General features: G+C 36.1%; 2 protein-coding genes across 5 annotated transcripts in view; one reads left to right on the plus strand and one right to left on the minus strand.

Moving 5' to 3' along the window:
• The window catches only part of LOC125227336 (lipase member H-B), a 57453-nt gene that overhangs the window by 4423 nt on the left and 30938 nt on the right, over window positions 1–22092 (minus strand). The gene's annotated exons all lie outside the window — the stretch shown is intronic.
• On the plus strand, window positions 204–17913 carry LOC125227150 (aldehyde dehydrogenase X, mitochondrial-like). The gene is made up of 13 exons (XM_048131377.1): window positions 204–244; window positions 2081–2128; window positions 2637–2745; window positions 7971–8075; window positions 8169–8436; window positions 8521–8533; window positions 11280–11517; window positions 12514–12616; window positions 12997–13178; window positions 15817–15978; window positions 16085–16242; window positions 17475–17549; window positions 17803–17913. The coding sequence occupies exons 1-13, from the start codon at window positions 219–221 to the stop codon at window positions 17876–17878; spliced, it is 1563 nt and encodes a 520-aa protein (XP_047987334.1). The 5' UTR covers window positions 204–218; the 3' UTR covers window positions 17879–17913.

The following is a 22092-nucleotide window of genomic DNA, read 5'->3' on the forward strand; positions in this document are numbered from 1 at the left end:
CCATTTAAACCCTTGAAAGTTTTAAAGAAATCCTTAGAAGATCTTAGTCAAAAGGATCAACTTAACAAAACAAAACTGACATTCAGTTAGGTAGGTATTGCTTCGGCCTATCGTCCTGTTATTTTGTCGATTGATGCCGGGCAAATATCCATAAATAATAATTAATGTAATTAAGGCGGTGTGATGGCTGAAAACAACTGATTACAGTGTTATTCAACATGCTATACTTGCGATTAAGTTACAAATCGCCGTGTGCCTGCTATACGGCCACAACTCAAAATTTTTAATTTTCTGGATTATTGCAGATTCGTATTTAAAATCGTTCAATTTACGACCTTACTTCGAGAGCCATAGCAAAATAGGTCCTTAAGAGCCTTTTTCTCACAAGTGGCTGTATGGAATTGACCATAAATTGTCAGAAGATTCCCTGCAATACGGCCACTTGCCAGTCTGTTCGCATGTAAACCGACGGCCGTTTTGAGTTGTGGCTGTATAGCACACATTTTAAATGTAAGTTTTGAGTTGCGTCCTAAAAACTTGAGTGATAATTGCAATAAATCCCTTTAAATATTGTGTCAAACAGTCAGTATCAAACATATTATTACAAAATTACCAGCCCGACGCCGAAACTACTACACAAAATGATTAAACAAATCTCAACTTTGTTTTCTTACAAGTGCAGTTCAATATGTCTCATTACTAAAGTCATAATTATTTTTACCAGTCAGTACACGTTGTTCTCTACTTAAATTATTAAAAAACTAGACTTAAGATATTCAACGGCATTTGTTGAAAGTGTCTTAGCTGTCACAGCGGACCCCAGGCTCCCATAAGCCATGGTAAATGCCGGGATAGCGCAAGGAGGATGATGATTTGTCGAAAGTGTCTTAAAATCTGCCCTTTTTCCGCTAAACTTGGTTATGGGGCACTCGAAGGCTATATGGTGCACCGTCGGATCTGGGTGGCCACACTGTCACTCCACAGACTCGCACCATCTCCATCTGCACCAAAAAGATGAGTAGTTTCCGATGCCTGTCCTGATACGGTTCAGCCCCAGTATCGAACTCGTACAGCTCTGTAGGAAGATCTCTGGCTATCCAGTCCATTATCCATGCCTCTAAGGGGCTTACTTGTAACCCACTTTAGTGGAATTCAATTTGGGGGGGTAGTCGAGACCTCAGTCTGAGAGCCTTTAGCGCGTCGAGGTCTCGGTGGATGGGTAAACTTGTGTCTGCTCGAATCTTGGCGATTTCACGAAATAGGCACTTTTCTCGGCGGAAGTTTAGAGGTAAAATATGAGTCAGCACCGGCAACCAGTGTGTGGGAGTTGGTTTTAGGCAGCCTCTGATGAGTCGCATAGTGTGGTTCAGCTGGGCGTTACCGCGGTAGTATGGGTGCTGTTTAGCCACACCGCTGAGCAGTACTCGGCAGGGATAGTACGGTTGTCCGAACTGTTGCTGCGCTGGCACTCCAGGAAGTTCCAGTAAGCTTGTGAATGATGCTGTTCCGGGTCTTGAGCTTCGCAGAGAGGCTGGTCAGATGTTCCTTGAAATTCAGGCTTCTATCCAGGGTGACACCAAGATACGTAAGCTACAAAGTTTTATTTGTTTCAATTTTAAATAATTAATATTATTTGGTAATGACGTAATATAATGTTGATGATTATAAGCTACACATAATTATTGTTATCGTTACTGTCAAAGTTCGTAAATAAAATTGTTTTAACTATTTGGTGTTTTTTCATATATATTTGTATGATACCTTTATCAAATAATATCGTTTAATTTTGGACGCATCTCAAAATCATAAAAAAATGTTTCTGCAATACAGCCATAACTCTAAATACCTGTCTTTCAGACATTGTATCTTAAAAAAAAGATTTTTTTTGCGAAAAGTGTCGTGATCTTATGGAGGGTTATATCATTCCGAGTAAAAATAGCTAAATTTCAAATTCATAGACCTAAAACTCAAGAAGTAAGATCCTATTTAACAGCCTCAACTATACTCTCAAAACTTTGAGACGCGATTTCTCGAAAAAATGGTTTTTTGAATTGTGGCCGTATAGCAGGCACACGGCGAAATGTCAATTAAATAGGTGCATACATGCAGACGTAAACAAATACTTACAGTAAGTGCATTTTCACATTATCCGATCCGATATCGGATGTCGGAAGGATTTCAATGGACAAAAATCTGGATATGCGATGACTAAGTCTGCTCATACTTTGCTCATACTGATTGATATGTATCAAAACAATGTATGGTGGAATTGTAGCTCTTTTATAGCTCTACGAAAAAGTCCGCGATGGAATATTTCTATCTTTTAAGTTAAGAATAACTTACTATAACCATTTTTATACTTTACCCCTCGTGCGAAGCCGGGGCGGGTTTTTAGTGTACATTATAATTATATAAGAAGCCGGGGCGGGTTTTTAGTGTACATTATAATTATCAGGCGACCTGTCTGCTCGTTTGCCTCCTATCCCATAAAAAAAAAAAAAATATATAACAACAACAATGGTCACGTAGTCCGAATACCTAGACGTTCCAGTCTCTTATCAGTAAAAAATACACAAGTTCCTTAATGTTTATCAGTCGCTTATATGTATATGAATACAAACGATAACATTCAACAGTTCGTTGCTTACAAGCGACACATCAGAACACTCTGCGGGAGACCGGAGCCGGCAGCGCACGTGTTCAACTAACAGCATTATGGCCAACGTTGCGATCAAATATACTAAGGTAAGACATATATTGTTAACTAATTTGATAAACATATGTGACTAAATATATAAATATTAATTTTATTTAGCTTGGCATGTGTATTTTTCTTTCTTTGTAAATGACGATCCTCATTTGGGAGACACAATTATTTTTATTTGGAATTTATTATGTAATTTTTGACGATCATGATGAGAAGATAAACATAATTTTGACATGTAGCAAATTTATAGTTTAATTTTTATCATGAAATAAAGAAATCTAATCTAATCTAATCTATTTGTGCCAACTAAACCGTCTAAGACCTCGCGTACATTTTTTAAAGTTTTAAATTCTTAAGAACGTAAATATTTCACAATAGGAGAGGAAATATTCCACAATCTATTTTCATCGTCAACTTTGTGTGTAACTTGGGGTTCCAAATATCAAATTAATCTCTCTGGCTCTTAGGAGGACATGTTTTGAGCAGAAAGTATTTTGAATTTGTTACTAACATGTCGGTATTGACTGGAAACTTCGCAAGTTTATCTTTATTACTTACTTTTATAAGCAGATAAAAACAAGTACTTACATATTCGTAAAAATAGTTATTTGTTATACAAGGGGGCAAAGTTGTATTTTAACGCCGAGTGTGGAATTGAAAAACGAGCAAGTGAAAGGATTCTATAGTTGAACCACGAGCGAAGCGAGTGGTTCGAGAATAGAATCCTAAACTTGCGAGTTTTTTAACACACGAGAAGTAAAATACATTTGCACCCGAGTGTAACACGAAACTTTTCCCCTCACTATAGCGAGGAAACTACAACGCATTTTTTGCGTTTATCACTGCTTCCAGTAGTTCCACAGGTGGTAAATCATCTTTTTTACTAGATTCACCTACTTTTATAAATTTTAAAGCAGTTAATTTGACTTTATTCAAGGTCAAATTACTTTACCCACTAGTGGATAAAATGCGTTTTTACCCGCTGGTATTAAAGGACAAAACACGTGTTTCCGAACTAGTGAGGGGAAAATATTATTTTTGTCATGTAATCCACTGTAAACCTTTGCTATCTAAGTAATTTAGAGATCTCCCTAATCCTTCACATTGGTATATGTATATCCCGACTATCAATTTGATTTGTGTCACTTTACATACATTTTAATGAATTTGATACTTTTAGTTTTAATCTTATGTTAACACACATAAAACTGTAAGTAACACTTTTTGTTGGCAATTTATTGATATTATTTTTAATTATTGAACATAGGTATCATGTAACAAATATTCATTAAGTAAATAAGCAGGTGTAAGTAGCAGCGGCATACAATTCAGTTCTGAATTAAATGATAAACTCCTTTTCACAATTATATCCCTGACTTACTTTTTTAAATCTTTATCAATATTAGATATCAACATTTTTACATGTTGAAAATTCATATTTCTAACATTAGCACAAAGTTACAGTAGGTTTAAAATAACCCGACTGACTTTGTGAAAAGACAAAGAGAACAGATTTTCCTCTTTATTTTGCTCGGTTTGGCGGACGCAGTGTCGTGCCCTCAGATAAATTTGAATAATTGTTCGTTCACTAATCCTGTCGCCTCATCGCCTGTTCACTATTCACCATACGTTTACTGAATAACCTATTCGTATGATTTACATAATATTAGAATTTAAAAAATTAGATCGTCCAAACTGAGAATAATCGTTCTCAAAAACTTCATATTGTCGATTTCTAGACCTTTCATCATCATCCTCCTTGCGTTATCCCGGCATTTGCCACGGCTCATGGGAGCCTGGGGTCCGCTTTAACAACTAACTCCAAGATTTGACGTAGGCACTAGTTTTTACGAAAGCGACTGCCATCTGACCTTCCAACCCGAAGGGTAAACTAGACCTTATTGGAATTACTTAGTCCGATTTCCTCACGATGTTTTCCTTCACCGAAAAGCGACTGGCAAATTTATCAAATGACATTTCGCACATAAATTCCGAAAAAAGTCATTAGTGCGAGCCGGGGTTCGAACCCGCGACCTCCGGAACGAAAGTCGCACGTAGGGTCGGATGTCCAACAATTAACCAGTAGTACACATTTAACCATTGCTTTAATTTGAATATGCGACGTTGCCAAACCGTGCTAATAGCAAAAAAATGTTGCAAATTAGTCTCCTTTGACGTTCCCCAGTCGATGACAGTCCAGCACAAACATTACTTGAGAAGCGAGGTGATTAGTGATTTTGGATAATATAACGAAGAAAAATCTTTATGTATTTTTTCGTTATTTTACTTGCTTGTTATGTATTGAAGCCCTGGAAAATATATATTCTGTAAAATAACTTCTTGGGTACCAATGAAACCTTCGCAAATGCCGCTACCCTGCATTGATTATTTTTTATTTATTTTTAAATATACAGTTTGGTAGGTGGTGCACAATGAGTCAAAATGATAGGGTACACAGTTAACCAGGCAAATTTATTGAGAAACTAGTGTAACTTTTACCAAGTTAAGATATCACGTATTTACTTGTACTATATTAAAATACCAATAATACAATAATATGTAAGTTTTTCAGCACGTGATTTCATGCATTATAAATGGCATAAATTAAAGTATTAAATAAGAGCAGCTTTTATATCCGTTTATCACCATTAATATACACAATCATAACTTTTTCACATAATAAAAACATTACATAATTTACAAGCGTAATATTATCCTATTTTGGTTTTCATATAAATACATATATTTATGGTTATTAAATGCAATGGTTCATTGTAGACAGCTGTGGTTGACTGTGTACATATGGTTGTACACAGTTATCCATTTCTCTCTTTTTCTTAGCCGTACAAAACGTCAACTTCTTTTAGATTTCGATTTAAATTTTGAATGCCAAATTAAAGCCAGATAACCAAGGAATACTCCAGCAAAAACATATTTGCATACGTTTAAATATGACTGATTTATGAGAGTCCGAATTTTAGGTGGTTAACTGTTAAACACGTCACCCTACCTACTTACCGCTAGGCTACCAGCACTTTCTAGGCCTTTATTTAATAATTTTTCTACTCCCGTACTGTTATTCGTGACTTACAAGGTCGTGCATAGTACTTTAAAACATTACATAAAAGATGTCAGGACAAGTCTATCTAGTCTATACCCTGAAAACATTTAGTAGCAGTAGCACGATATAGCCGTTACAGTTCAGTAAATGCATTGCTACCAACTTAACAAACCAATCACTTCATCGTAGAAAATTAAAATATTGTATGAAATAGGTACATTGTTGCCAACCTTAGAATGTCAGATAAAGCCTGGCATTCGCAGAGTCGAGACTCGTTCGTTTTCTGCTGCGATCATTGGCGACGCGTCGAATCGCATTCAAATGTATGAGAACTCGATTCAACTCGACTCGATTCGTCTTAGTGGCCAGGCTTCAAAGAACCATGTAGTACCATAGACAGTTTTATTTTCATGTTTGCACTCAAACTGCATATTCGAAATGGTAGGTGGTCCACTAGATAACTAAGATGACTGAAAGTAGGTATTTATTGAATTTATAATTTTCTTTCAAAGTAAGTGCTTGGTCGTAGAAAAAGTATTGTATGCAACGGTGTTTAACTGAGTCAAAAAATGCTCGTGGCGTCTTTATTAACAATTTTCGGCTTCGCCTCAAATTGTTACCCACACCACTCGCCTTTTTTGACCTCTTTTAACCACCAGTTGCATAAAATACTATTTCGTTTTGGAGCGATTAAATGAAAAAAATGGAGAATTTAATTTTTTTTAGATCCTTAAAACGTCACTTTAACATGATAGCATGGTACGGATTCATACGAAGCAGCCTTTCCGCTCACCAGTAATCAATGTTAGTTTTGAATGATTCACGGTTATTTTCATTAGACTTATATTCTCACGGTCTATATCCCGGTCAATACAAGTCTAGTAATCAATGTTGTCATAGCCAGTCCACCGAATTTATAAAATTATACATACTTAATTAAAAATAATATCCTGACTAGTGTAGCTTTTACGTTAAAAATATCATGACTAGACTATAATGTGAGTACAATTATTGGTAGCCCTTAAAAATATAATTTTAATAAAAAGTATGTTCTATACAAAAGGCACTGTTTTTGTAAGTATATTTTTTTACCTAAAGAATCGGATCTTCGTAATTGCAAGAATACGTATTACGGCAATCAAAACACGATTCACAATATGGTAACATGGTATTGTATGGCAGATGAAATTACATGCAGCGTGGTTCCGGCATTGTGATGACCAGCATAATAGTGTCATTGTTGTTAACAACTGCCACTTTGGACTGAGCTCCCCAGCTATTTTTAAACATGTTTGCCAGTTCAGCATTCATCACAATAATAATAATTATGGTATTTCGCGTACGGTTCTTAATAGACATTTCGGGACTCGTTAATATTTACACCTTTGGAATTTTACAATATATAATAGGTAACACTAAATTGTCGTGGGATGTAATCCTATAAGTAACATGTCTGCATTTAATGTTGTGCTCAAGGCCAAGTCGATCATCTAGTTGAACTCTTGATTGGACGTACATACGTACAAACATTAAAGCGTGCATATTAGGCCTTTCCGTTGGCAATATAGAGCTCGCCTACCCACAATGCATGCGACATATCTGCTATCGGTAAAAGTAAGAGATGACCCTTTTTAAAACATTCTAGAAACTTGTAGACTAGTTGTTGTCAAGTTCCCCATCCCCAACGGGCTTCGGCAGCCCAGTGTGTCTCACGAAACGCTCACGATAATATCTCTTTAGTAGCTATCTATCTCTATCGCTCTTGCGTATTAGTGCGACAAAGTCAGACTATATTTCTGCGGCGTTTCGATGGCGTTTCGCATCGCAGAAATGCCATTCGGCTACGGGGCCAGTGGCGAGAAGCATTTACCCCAAACAAAAAAAGTTATCAAATTTTCCATCACTGTTTTTTGTCAACATGTTGCGAAACTGGTTGCAATACATGTGTAGGTACCTATATACTTAACATAATTTTTACATAACATGCAAGTTATGCATGTAAATATGTACATCTGAAGTGGAGACAATCATATACGCATAAAGATCAAGATAGAAGATAAACATCGTAGTAGGTAATTGGAAAACACCAATTGCAACGCCAATCTAAAACGCTACACCACACATACAGACCAAGATTATTTCCTCGTTTCATGATAGTATATTAGTTATAAAAAAATTAAAAATGTTATTCATTATTTACAGTTGTTCATCAACAACGAATGGGTGGATTCTGTTAGCAAGAAAACCTTTCCTACAATCAACCCTCAAGATGAGTCTGTTATCATTCAAGTAGCTGAAGGAGACAAGGTATAAACTTTACCTAAAATAACCTACCTGCCTATAGATGCTGTAGTATATGTATAACTGTTCTGTAATTTTACTCAATTTTTATTTTTTAAGGCTGATATCGACATCGCTGTCGAAGCCGCGAAGAAAGCATTCCATCGCTATTCAGAATGGCGCACCCTCGATGCCTCTCAAAGAGGTCGTCTCCTGCTCAAACTGGCTGACCTAATGGATAGAGATGTCACATACTTGAGTGAATTGGAGACTTTGGACTGCGGCAAGCCAGTGAAGCAGGCATATGGTGAAATTATCTGGGCTGCGGGCATCGTTAGGTACTACGCTGGCAAAGCGGACAAGATTCTTGGAAACACTATCCCTGCAGGTAAAATGGGGTTTGTTAAGTTCTACATAGATAGTTATTACTATTACAGGAACTACCTATTAAACTCGTTTTGTTTCATTCTAGACGGTGAAGTGCTGCAAGGACGATTATAAAGGACCAGCAGAGTCCATACTAAATACCGTACCCCGTTGGCAGCCGTAAATCTATGTCACTAGATGTCACTAAGAGTGTCATTTGAATAAAAATGTCGTTTTTTTTTAAATACGCACGCGGTAGTTCAACGGCATTACAAGTGATACAGTGAAAAGTATATAGATGACGCTAGGGGCCCGTGTCATGTTTCAGTCCCTGTTTACAACGCAAACCATCGTTCTTATTTTGAATTATGACAATCATGCAAAAGAGTACCATACTGTCAAATTTTCTATCTCTTTCATTTTGAGCGTGACGTCAATGATTAGTAATATTACTTTCAATATATTTAAAATTTAGATTTTAATGAGGCCATTTCGAACGGTGTTTATGATAGATATCATGTTGACAATCAATCTCCTGACCGTCTCGCTCATACCAATCCTATCCTATATTTGAACGAGTGCGACCGAAACAGTTGAGTATTATTGAAGATTTTTGAATGTCTAAAATCTTATTGGTACTTAGTTGTCGAAAACCCGCTTTTTCCATAAAGTGTTGGCGCGACGTCAAGTGGGTGATAGGCGTACGAGCAAGTACGCGTTGGATGGTCGACTACTATGCGCAGCGGTTTTTACGCGTACTTACGGTGACACACAATCGAAAAAGGTGGTCGAGCCATAAGTACGCATACCTGCTCGTATCGTACGTTTATCACCCACTTCAGACTGCGTTTCGATCGGCGTTTAGCGTCAATGATTATCAGCTCGGCTTCATGGCTTTACGAACCTTAGCTCGGACCATCGAATATGAAACTTATAAACTTCTTTATACACAAGGGTATAAAGAAGTTTATAACCAGGTGCTCCATGACACCATTGCACCAATCTGTCGCCAGCACCGCTACACTTCAACGGCCAAGTCACACAACATCCATACTAATATTATAAATGGGAAAGTGTGTGTGTCTGTTTGTTTGTCCATCTTTCACGGCAAAACGGAGCGACGTATTGACGTGATTTTTTAAGTGGAGATAGTTGACTGGATGGAAAGTGACATAGGCTACTTTTTGTCTCTTTTTATATCCCCCCACTTCCTTAGAATGGAGGATGGAAGTTTGTGGAGAGATTTTCGAATTTAACGCGAGCGAAGCCGCGGGCAAAGGCTAGTTAACTATAATAATAAAGAAATCGCAGTAAGGAACTTTATGTAGATTTCATTACTTTTTAGAGATAAACAAGCAGCTCCATCGAGACGGCTATTTTTTACAGAATGTTTTTGGTGGGATATACATAGGCATAGGTATATAACACTAACAAGGTATCTATTGTCTTAGTCCGTTTTCACATTATCCGATCCGATATCGGATGTCGGAAGGATTTAAATGGAAAAAATCCAAGATAGCGCCTGTAATGTATGGGGTATCAGTCCTACATCCGATATCGGATCGGATAATGTGAAAACGCATTTAGTCTCATTAATTATTACTTATATCAGAGTTTCACTAATTATTTCCTTTTATTCATTTATTATCTCAGTTTAGGTTTATACGAGTACCAAACGAGTATAGTATACGAGTAGAAAATATATTACCAAAACAATACAAACTATCATTAATTTATTATAAAAACGTAATCCAAAGTGCCACACCTGGCGGCCTAACTATCGGCGTTGTGTCCAAGACGAAGCCTGACCGACGAAGCTAGCAAGTCTCTCTACATGTTAGCTGAAATACTGTCAAACCATTCACTGTGATTACTCAGATTATTATAAGCAAAATGATCTTCGAATGAACTTTCTGGACAATTGAGATGCATGGGCGCAGTCGAAACCAGCTCGCCCCTTCAGCCGTGTCCCGTTGAAAATCGGAAAGATTCTTTTCCTTAGCACATTAAATTTAATGTTTACAAATTGGATTCGCCTTCTGTCACCTAAACTGGTAATTTTATGTATGAGGTCATTGGTCATACAATTATTAATTTATACAGTTATTAATTCTGTATCTCTACTCGCATTGCTGCTGCGATTCTAAAATATTTAATATCCATATATTATGAATATTCAATAAATCATACAATGACATTTGTGATGTGACATGGATGTCAGATGTCACTGGATGTCACATCTGTTGGCACAATGATTGCGTTTTGTTGAACGTATTTGAGCTCAACATATAGGTTTATTATCACTAAGTATATTATATTAATGAACAACGAAACGGATGTGACATTTTCCTAGTCCACCAACGTCATCTAGTCATTTTATTTGGCAATAGTTAGACAACATGCGAACAAACTTAGCCAGCGAAGCGATCACAACTACGTCGAGGCCGACCAAAAAATATAATTTGTAAAAATTATGTTTTGAGCCAATATTTTGATATTAAAATAAAGTTTTTTGATAGTTATTCATAGTATAATATAAAAACAAGTAAACATATGTGTGAAAATATGTTTTTTTCCACTCCCGGGTTACGAAACAACGCCATCTAGTTTTAAAGCAAAAACTAAGCTTTTTTCAGGGGTACGCTTTTTTGTATGGGCTATATCAGTCTAGTATTAAATGGTCCTTGGTAATCATTACCTATTGAACGCCCCTCGTAGTTACGTCGTAAATGTCTCGAGTAAATAATGACTCGTTGTCTACCTAACATGTTATACAATCTATACTTCATAAATAATATGTTAGTTTTTTACAGGTTTTAGTTAGTTTACAGGTAATCACGGTCCACATCCCGGTCCATATGTCTAATCCACTCTTATATTTAAACGAATTAATTTGTACGCTTTTGCCCAACCAGGTTGCACCGTCGTAGTAAAGCCTGCCGAGCAGACACCTCTTACGGCGCTAGCCCTCGCGGCGTTAGTAAAGGAAGCCGGGTTCCCGCCGGGAGTCGTGAACGTGGTTCCAGGATATGGGCCTACCGCAGGCGCTGCTCTGACCCACCACCCCAACGTTGATAAAGTTGCCTTCACTGGCTCTACTGAGGTAAGAAACAATATTCCAGCTCGAGTTATCTTATACTTTTTAATTTTATTGCCAAAAACTAGTTATAGTCGTTATTTCAAGCGTCTCCGTCGTTCAATATTTGTAATGATTCTGAATCGAAAAAATACAATAAGAGGGTCAATCATCTACTGAGACAATTGGTGGAATTATTGAATAGTTACAATATTTGCCGCCGACATGACATTATTTCAAATTCCAAGGTCAAAACGAAGAAAAAGAAAGTTAATAGGCATAACAGAATGACACGGAGTAAGGCAAACATCAAAATAAATATAATCAAATTCTAGTGACGAAAGAATAATGGGCGAAAAAACAGAATGAAATTTTAAGAACTTGGAAAAAAACGAATAGGACGATCCGAGACGATACCAAACACTGGTATCGTCACACACTAATTCACAAGCACAATGTAATCACGCTGTGTGCTTAAAATAGTCGGACAGGTATATAAACGGGTGATTAATTTAATAGCACCAATGTTGAGGTCAATATGTTTTTATACCATTTAGAATTGCTAATATAAGTAAGTATAGGAACTCGCAAACGAAACGAGTAATTTACTTCCGTGTTAGAAAAACTTCCACTACAAAACATAATGCTGATTTAAACTGAACGTAATAAATATTTGGTAAAGTTAAAACATAAAAAACGACTAAGTGCCAGGCGGAATTTAGATTCCTTTTAAGTGTAGAAATAAATAAATATTTCTTAGCGTTAACTTAAAAACTTGATTTCATAGGTTCTGAGGAAATAGAGTATAATAATATACCTAGTTGTTGTTGTTGGTGGTGGTCATTTCAACTCAATACCTCTAAGCGTTTCCGAGCTAAAAGGGCCTTTAGGGTTTCCATTATTTACGTTTTGAGATACAAAACCCTAAATCCTACTTAACTTTAAAATTTCAGCAAATATGTACCATCGTTTGTACAACGAAATTTGTACATAGATTATAGTTTCGAAATATTTTAATCATAGGTTGGCCGTATCATCATGAAAGCAGCATCCGCGACCAATCTTAAGCGGATCACTTTGGAGCTCGGGGGCAAGAGTCCCCTGGTCATCTTCAACGACGCTGATGGTGAGTTTATCCATTCCGGTTGGATAATCTTAACTTCTAACTAATGCATCTTTCTTAATGTTTTTTACGTGCAAAGATACAACCTAACAAGACTGGTCACATTTGAAATCAAGAGCATATAAGGTACTACAACTAAGTTCTAGCATAAGTAACTTATTAGAAGTTATATTTTAATTTGTATATTTTTACTAAACAATGTATAAAAAGAAACTGAAACGATCCACAGTCTAACTAAGTTTTGTGGAGCATAGCATTGTCATTGATGTTGTACTTCTTGTTTTTAATAAATAAATGATAAACCTACGTATTCGCTGTAACTTGAACGTTGGGTATCACTAATAAGTACTGTTTATTGAATTGCGATTCGTTTCATTTCGCAGTTGAGAAAGCAGCCGATATTGCCCACCGAGCAGCTTTTGCAAACGCTGGCCAATGCTGCGTAGCCGCTACCAGGACATACGTCCAATCGGGAATTTATGACAAATTTGTTGCCAAAGCTGCTGAAATAGCAAAGAAAAGGAGCGTCGGTAACCCTTACGAAGATGTCCAACAAGGTCCTCAGGTAAATGAATCAACATGAAGGGCATGTTCACAACATGGGTTGGTTAATAGCATAAAGTATGAACTCGCAAAGCAAGTTTAATTCTAATCAAAAGCCATCACGAGAAATTTTAAATGAAATCGTGTTGAAACGAATACCTTCGGACTTATTCATATAGTCATACTTGTTATGGAGAATTTTTGGCCAAAAGCTGCACTTTTGGATGGAAGCAAGCCGCTTTGCATGGTGATAGTAGACATCATAGTAAACGATTTTTTCCGAGGATATCGAAATTTCATCACTTAGGAAGCCGAGCGTAGCGAGGTGTTTTATGAAAATTAAAAAAATTCTATCTTTTTATTGTATCGTCCGATTTTGACAAAACGTATCTCAAATGAAAGGTATTGATTTGTGTAATTTAAAAAAAAATACAAAGAAAAAAAATTTGAAAGAAAAGTAAGAAAAAAATAAAAAAAGTAAATTTACGGCTCGCACCGAATAACTTCAAAGAATGACAGACAAAATGTACAATGTCGATATACGAGTTTTTTTAATCGAAGACAGATAAATTTTTAGTTGAAAACTGAAGACCGCATCGAAATCAGATTAGCATTTTTTAAGATACAAGTTGCCAAAGTTGGGAAAGATCGCTTTATATGGCCACTTTGAAATTCCTTTGCCAGAAAGTCAGAAATAATATGTTTTTCTGACACAGAAAAATACATAGTAACAGTACACATCAAAATAAAATTAAAAATTCCGAGGATATTATAATTTCATCCCTTAGAACGACGAGCGTAGCGAGAGTCAGTTACGAAAACCGAAAAAAAAATCTCATTTTTTTGTACGTCGTCCGATTTTGACAAAACATGTTTCATTTGAAAGGTATTGCTTTATGTAACTTAAAAAAAAATATTGAAAAAAATTGGAAAAAAAATGTAAGATTTTAAAAAAAAAACCTTAATTTTCGTATCACACTGAATAACCGCAAAAAACGGTAGACACGGTGTATAATTTCGATATATGATTTTTTTTAATTAAAGACAAATAAATGCATGATTATAAACTAAAAACCGAATCGAAATCGAATCAGTAGTTTTTAAGATGCAAGTTGTCAAAGTTGGCTTAGTTTGTTTATATGGTCGCTTATAAATTCCTTAGCCAGAAAGTCAGAAACATTATATTTTTCTTACAGTTAAAAGTATGCAAAGGTAAAAGACATCATTATAAACATTTTTTTACAAGGATATAAAAATTTCATTCCTTAGAAACCCTTAGAAAGACGATCCAATAAAAAAAAACTGCCTTTTTTTGTTTTTCGTAACAGACATCGCTACGCTCGGCTTTCCAAGGGATGAATTTTTTGTATCCTCGTAAAAAATTGTTTATTATGATGTCTATTACCTATGCATACTTTTAACTGTAAGAAAAATATAATGTTTCTGACTTTCTGGCTAAGGAATTTATAAGCGACCATATAAACAAACTAAGCCAACTTTGACAACTTGCATCTTAAAAACTACTGATTCGATTTCGATTCCGTTTTTAGTTTATAATCATGCATTTATTTGTCTTTAATTTTAAAAAATCATATATCGAAATTATACACCGTGTCTACCGTTTTTTGCGGTTATTCAGTGTGATACGAAAATTAAGGTTTTTTTAAAAAATCTAACATTTTTTTCCCAATTTTTTTCAATATTTTTTTTAAGTTACATAAAGCAATACCTTTCAAATGAAACATGTTTTGTCAAAATCGGACGACGTACAAAAAAATGAGATATTTTTTCGGTCTTCGTAACCGACCTCGCTACGCTCGTCGTTCTAAGGGATGAAATTATAATAACCTCGGAATTTTTAATTTTATTTTGATGTGTACTGTTACTATGTATTTTTCTGTGTCAGAAAAACATATTATTTCTGACTTTCTGGCAAAGGAATTTCAAAGTGGCCATATAAAGCGATCTTTCCCAACTTTGGCAACTTGTATCTTAAAAAATGCTAATCTGATTTCGATGCGGTCTTCAGTTTTCAACTAAAAATTTATCTGTCTTCGATTAAAAAAAACTCGTATATCGACATTGTACATTTTGTCTGTCATTCTTTGAAGTTATTCAGTGCGAGACGTAAATTTACTTTTTTTATTTTTTTCTTACTTTTCTTTCAAATTTTTTTTCTTTGTATTTTTTTTTAAATTACACAAATTAATACCTTTCATATGAGATACGTTTTGTCAAAACCGGACTACACAATAAAAAGATAGATTTTTTTTAATTTTCATAAAACACCTCGCTACGCTCGGCTTCCTAAGGGATGAAATTTCGATATCCTCGGAAAAAATCGTTTACTATGATGTCTACTATCACCATGCAAAGTGGCTTGCTTCCATCCAAAAGTGCAGCTTTTTTTTCATAACTAGTATGACTAATACTACATATTTCCAGTTATTAAATCTCGCCTTGCCAATAAGTAAATAGTAAGGTACAGTCAACCAATTGGAACCCTAGGCCACTCTAGAACCATGTCAAAATGACAAGCAGTAAGAGATGTCTTACAATCTGATTTGTAACGTCACTATGACATAGTTCTACAGTGGCCTAGGGTTCCAATTGGTTGACTGTACCTACATGAATTTTAGTGATATACTCGTATCTTTCAGATTGACACAGACATGTACAACAAAGTGATGGGATACATCGACGCAGGCAAGAAGTCAGCGCGTTGTGTTGCTGGTGGAAAACGTCACGGTAACAAAGGCTTCTTCATCGAGCCAACCGTGTTTGCAGATGTTACTGATGACATGAAGATTTCGAAAGAAGAGGTGAGTTATCTATTGAAAACAAACAAGATAAGCCGTTGTGTATGTGTCACCTTCGCGTTCCAAGATTGTTTATCTATACATATTGTTATTGTTTAACCATTTTCAGATATTTGGTCCCGTTCAAAGCATTCACAAATTTGAGACTTTCGAGGAGGTGGTGGATCGCGCCAACAACTCCAACTACGGCCTAGGAGCTGGAGTTATCACCAACGACGTCAACGTTGCTCTGGCATTCGTTCGTCACGTGCGAGCTGGCTCCTTGTGGTAATATACATAATTATTACCTATTTTTACATGTTATACCTATTGAATTAAATATTTAAATTCCAACATAGAGCAGTCACAAATCGCAGTACAAATCCACCATCAGGTTGGCCGAAACTCAAATTAAATTAGGTACTGTTTAAGCTAAAATGCCAACACCTTTACTTGAGGCATGATCGATAAAAATAAAAAATATTTTAAACGGGTCACTGACATAGGTTACTACTGACATGGGACCTATTTGAGTAAGTCTAATTAAATGCTCGACATGTTTCGATCCATTTTGTGACCTATCTTTCAGAGATCCTATAATTGTTTTAATTGTTTAGTAAGTTCTAGTCTCATGAGTTTTGTGGTTAAAATTAAGACGACAGATTCTCCATACCAACGTATTATAATACCCTCCCTGTCCCCTTGGGCCATACATGATATGAACTACCATAATAGCCCATCAGGTACGCATAGCGCATCATAAGCTGTTTGGCTATATGCTATGCTACTTATCATTACCTGCTACGCTATTTTTAGACATATTAGGTGTATTTAAATGCATACCAATGAGAATGTTGAGATGGATGTGTGGAGTGACCAGAATGGATCGGATCAGGGTGGCTAGCCGAATGGCACAATCGCTCACGAAACGCTCACGAAACGAAGCGCTAGTAGATATCTATCTCTATCGCGCTTGCGTATTGGCGCGACAGAGCCAGCGGCGTATCGCTTTCGTTTGGCGTCGGAGAAATGCCATTCGGCTACGGGGCCAGGAATGAATATATTAGGGGAAGTTTGAAAGTTGCGCCTATAACGGAAAAGATGAGGAGTGGCAGGTTGGCGTGGTACGGTCATGTAATGAGAAAGGATGAATGCCATATAGGCAAAAGAATGTTGGAGATGAAGGTTGATGGATGGAGAGGGAGGGGTAAACCCAAACAACGATGGATGGATTCGTTTATTTCATTCACCACAAAAAATGTAATTTACATTAATTTTATATTAGCTAAAACTAATCAAATACATAATTGATTCTATGAAAGAGGATATGAGAAAGAAAGATGTGAGTGTTGAGATAACGAAAGATAGAGGAGAATGGAAGAGGAAGAAGTGTTGTACCGACCCCACATAACGTGAGATAAGGGTAGGAGGAAGAAGGAGATGTAAATGCATACCAACTATCTACATACATGTATAGAAACTAGAATTAGGTACCTATATTATTGAGTTTTTGTTTACAGGGTCAACACTTACGAACACGTCGCCGCTCAAACACCGTTCGGCGGATTCAAGGAATCCGGTATCGGACGCGAGCTGTAAGATTTTTTTACATTTTATTTACCTATACAATACTGTCGTATTGGCTTTGCTTTCTGATAATACTTAAATGGGAAAATTCGTCTATCATTAATGCTCAAAAGTATATATATTTCATTACTTTTATTAGTGATCAAGAAAACTTTTTTCATATTTTCATTTGGCGTGTAAGCAGGTACAAGTACATACGAGTTTGCGCGACTTGTACTTGTATAGTATAGTACATGTACTTAACATAACTTTTTGTTTCAGGGGCGAGGATGGTATTCTGCAATACCTCGAAAGCAAGACTGTAACCCTAAGCCTACCAAAAAAGCCTCTTCTTTAAGACAGCGAATAAAATGCATTAAACCTGAAAAAAGATTTCGAGATTTTATTTATTTAAGTAATATTTCATAAGCTAAAATATTATGACCACCCTATATTTGAAATAAATTCATATATCAATCAAACCGATCTTTGTTATGATTATGAACCCTGCCGAACCTTATTGAATAATAAAGTGATACTTAATCAAAATTTGCATAATGTACAAACTATCTTGACTTGTGGCGAAATCACATTTTATATAAGAGCCTATTTAGACGGTACGAGAACTCGCATACGAGTTTTATTACATTGCGGTGTTTGATGGCTGTGCGAAATTGTATGTAACTTCAACAGCCCGCAATGTAACTAAAATCGTATGGGAGTTTGCACGCCGTCTAAATCAGGCCTAAAGAAACGATTCACGACATATTTTCTGAAGACGCTTGAAGTGTCATAAATAAAAGTATCTACTCACGTGATTTGGATTTTCATAAAAGGCGCTCTAAATTGCTTCGACATATAATTAATCAAACATTTCAATATCCACTATGTAGCCACAGCTACTGAAAGCATGTGAGTGGTTATGTAGTTTTAAAATATCTAAACAGATGCAGTTACTTGACTTGGGCTTGAGGCATGACGGAATTAAAGCCATCACTTCGCTTGTAGGTAAAATGTGACATCAAATAGGGAGCGTGCATTAACTTTAGAAGGCAACATAGGAACCGTAAATTTTTTGATGTGGAAGTCGTGCCATTATGACGTTACAGATACAGACCCGTCAGTCATCTAGGCGTTTCTTCCCAAAGAGCATTGAATCACTACGTTTCTAATATTTTCAAATATCTAACACCACAAATTTCACACTTTCTTATTGGTTTGCCCGAAATTTCAATAATAACTTTAGTTATTTTATTATTTACTTAACTAACAAAATTCAAACGAGTTACGACAGATTTGACGTTGACGACTTGACGTTTGACGTTTTGAAAAAAAAAACACGTAGGTCAGGCCATAGACTAAGGAAATATGAAACTCTATTATCTATGTATTTGTGCTACCAAAATATAATGGACTTTAGTACTATTATCAATAGATGTCATTTTGATTTGATAGCATTTTTTTTGTGCCGTAATATTGGCAATCATAGCTTGATGATATTATCATACTATGGAGTGACGACGGGCTGTTTCTATCAAGTTTCTACTAAACTCTGTCATACAAGTCTGTCAGTAAATAAGAACAAAGAAAACTATATGCATCCTTTTCTTTAGGGTGCTAGAGAAAAGGATACCTTGGATAAAGGATGTTTGACAGAGTATATTATCTATGATGTCGATCACGCCGACCCTGCGCTGACCACCCTATTTTATGTCAGTGTCACTATAATGTATTCATATCAATATATCATTGTTGCATTTTATAATTTATTTCGTTATTTTACCTCTTCATTATTTAAACATTAAAAAATTGCATGTTTAAGTTTATAACATATTTAATGACTATACGAGATATGCGTACAATGAACCCCAGTTTGCATTTAATTGCCAAAGGCGCTAGTATTCCGTGAGTATCCTTAATTTGAAGCATACGAACTCAACACTAGTACCACTAGTAGGTACGGTGCATTAGAGTAATTCCGAAAGTCGTCTAATTACGAGTCGCATAAAAATCACCATTATTTCCATCATATCAAGATTCCCCTTTCAGAATTATCCGAGCATTTTTGTCATTCGGAATTACCCTAATGCAGCTTATTAATAATTAGAAAATAGTACCATGAAATTAAATTTAACGGCACCGAATAGTACCTACTACATTCGGAAATTTAATTTCTGTGAGATTTTACTAATTTTAATACAGTTTCTTGTATTTCTTCCAATTATATTTTTAATATTAATAACAACAAGCATTCGCAATTATTAAATATGTTTTTGTATATAAACTTAGTGGTATGCATTGGTAGCGAATGACTTTTGGCATTAAGTCCGCCATTTGTACATTTTTGTGTATATTTTGTGCAATAAGGTATATAAATAAATCGCTTTATAGTATAGAGTCTATACGCATTGTCTATCCTGTTTTTCCTTATACAATTTATTACGATTGACTATTAATAACTAATAAATACATACATATATTTTTCAAATACGAACAAGGACGTGAATAAATTCGATCTTTCCATAAAATGTTAAATATAGCTTAAATCATACAGTATTAGCACCTATTAGACATCTGCTGAAGATACGTGACTAATCAGATAATAGGTACCTACTTACGATTTTTTTAAAACATAACCACTATTAAAATTGCTGCGACAGACAGGCAGGTGTCCTCTACATAACATGCATTACTCAGTCCACATTATAACTCGTTGGTTTATACAATAAGAATATTGTTATTGTTTAGAACCCGTTTTGGGTCTGGGACTCGATTTTAAAATGTCGCCCGATACCGACACCCTATACCGATAGTCTGCAGACGGCTATTTAAAAAAATGCTATTACTAGGGCCTTATCACACTTGAGATTTGCGGACGATTTGAAAGCGAAGCGAACGCGCACCGAGTTCGCCGCGAGTGCGCAGCGTGTTCGTCGCGATATCTATTGCAACAGTATTTGAATCTTCTGACGGTGCCATTATTGTTGGTTGTCCATCTGTCCACATTCATAGATAATAAACTACTACAAATATCGACTTAAACTAAAGTGGATAGAAATTCATTTTGCTGATGAATACAGCATGAAGTCTCGACTCTAGACGCAGCGAACTCGCTGCGCACTCGCGGCGAACTCGCTGCGCACTCGCTGCGCACTCGCGGCAAAGTCGCTGCGCACTCGCGGCGAACTCGCTTCGCTTTCAAATCGCCCGCAAATCGCAAGTGTGATAAGGCCCTAAATTGGGAAACTGATGTTACTGATCACTCGCTCTATGGCTAGTAGTGAAAACTTTCGGGAACGAAATTAACGATATCGAGCGATCGAAGTTTTTGAAATCGGCTCCCTGGATGTCCTACGCTATGCTACAAAACTACATCCGAATCCGTATTTCGTAGGTACCTTTAAAATCAACCGATATCATAATGTAAGAAATATTATAACCGTCGTGCAAATATTTGAGTAGGCAACGTTTTTATACTCTGGCTAACCTTGGCAATGGCCTTGGATAAACCTAGACAGCTAAAGGAGCATTAGAAATTTTAAATCCTTGCACAGAATACATATTAGTACAAATCCTTGTTAAAAATGTAGGTACCTAAACATACATACCTACATAACTTAACAGTTACACATAGAGCAGTAGATTATGACACGGGGGAGCAAAATTGTATAGCGTTAATTAAACCTGGAACAAAGCGAAACGTTCTGAAATAGAATACTAAGCGTAGTGAAGTATTCAAGTGTCAACTCTCAAGATGGAAATCATATCGTAGCGATTAACTACTTTTCAGATCACGTATAAGGATTATTTTATATTCTAAAATATAATTAAAACAAAAAAAAAACGAGAAATTAAAAAACAGTGCATGCTGCGCTGCAGTGCAGTGCTGTTTTAACAGGAGCTCCAAACTTTGCCTCAGAGCCCTCGGGCCTATATTTCTTATCAGTAAACGTTTCGATCCCTTACATTCATGATAATTTTATACTGCAATGGCGACTTTTTTAGGGTTCCGTAGTCAACTAGGAACCCTTATAGTTTCGCCATGTCTGTCTGTCCGTCCGTCCGTCCGTCCGTCCGTCCGTCCGTCCGTCCGTCCGTCCGTCCGTCCGTCCGCGGATAATCTCAGTAACCGTAAGCACTAGAAAGCTGAAATTTGGTACCAATATGTATATCAATCACGCCAACAAAGTGCAAAAATAAAAAATGGAAAAAAATGTTTTGTTAGGGTACCCCCTACATGTAAAGTGGGGGCTGATATTTTTTTTCATTCCAACCCCAACGTGTGATATATTGTTGGATAAGTATTTAAAAATGAATAAGGGTTTACTAAGATCGTTTTTTGATAATATTAATATTTTCGGAAATAATCGCTCCTAAAGGGAAAAAAAGTGCGTCCCCCCCCCTCTAACTTTTGAACCATATGTTTAAAAAATATGAAAAAAATCACAAAAGTAGAACTTTATAAAGACTCTAGGAAAATTGTTTTGAACTTGATAGGTTCAGTAGTTTTTGAGAAAAATACGAAAAACTACGGAACCCTACACTGAGCGTGGCCCGACACGCTCTTGGCCG

The sequence above is a fragment of the Leguminivora glycinivorella genome, chromosome 1, assembly GCF_023078275.1.
Source record: "Leguminivora glycinivorella isolate SPB_JAAS2020 chromosome 1, LegGlyc_1.1, whole genome shotgun sequence".
NCBI lineage: Eukaryota > Metazoa > Arthropoda > Insecta > Lepidoptera > Tortricidae > Leguminivora > Leguminivora glycinivorella.

Coding starts and splice junctions, on each gene's coding strand:
- LOC125227150 (XM_048131377.1), top strand. CDS start 219: ATGCTATACTTGCGATTAAGTTACAA. Junction 2,129..2,636: donor GACGTAAACAAATACTTACA/GTAAGTGCATTT, acceptor AACATTCAACAG/TTCGTTGCTTACAAGCGACA. Junction 15,979..16,084: donor TGAAGATTTCGAAAGAAGAG/GTGAGTTATCTA, acceptor AACCATTTTCAG/ATATTTGGTCCCGTTCAAAG.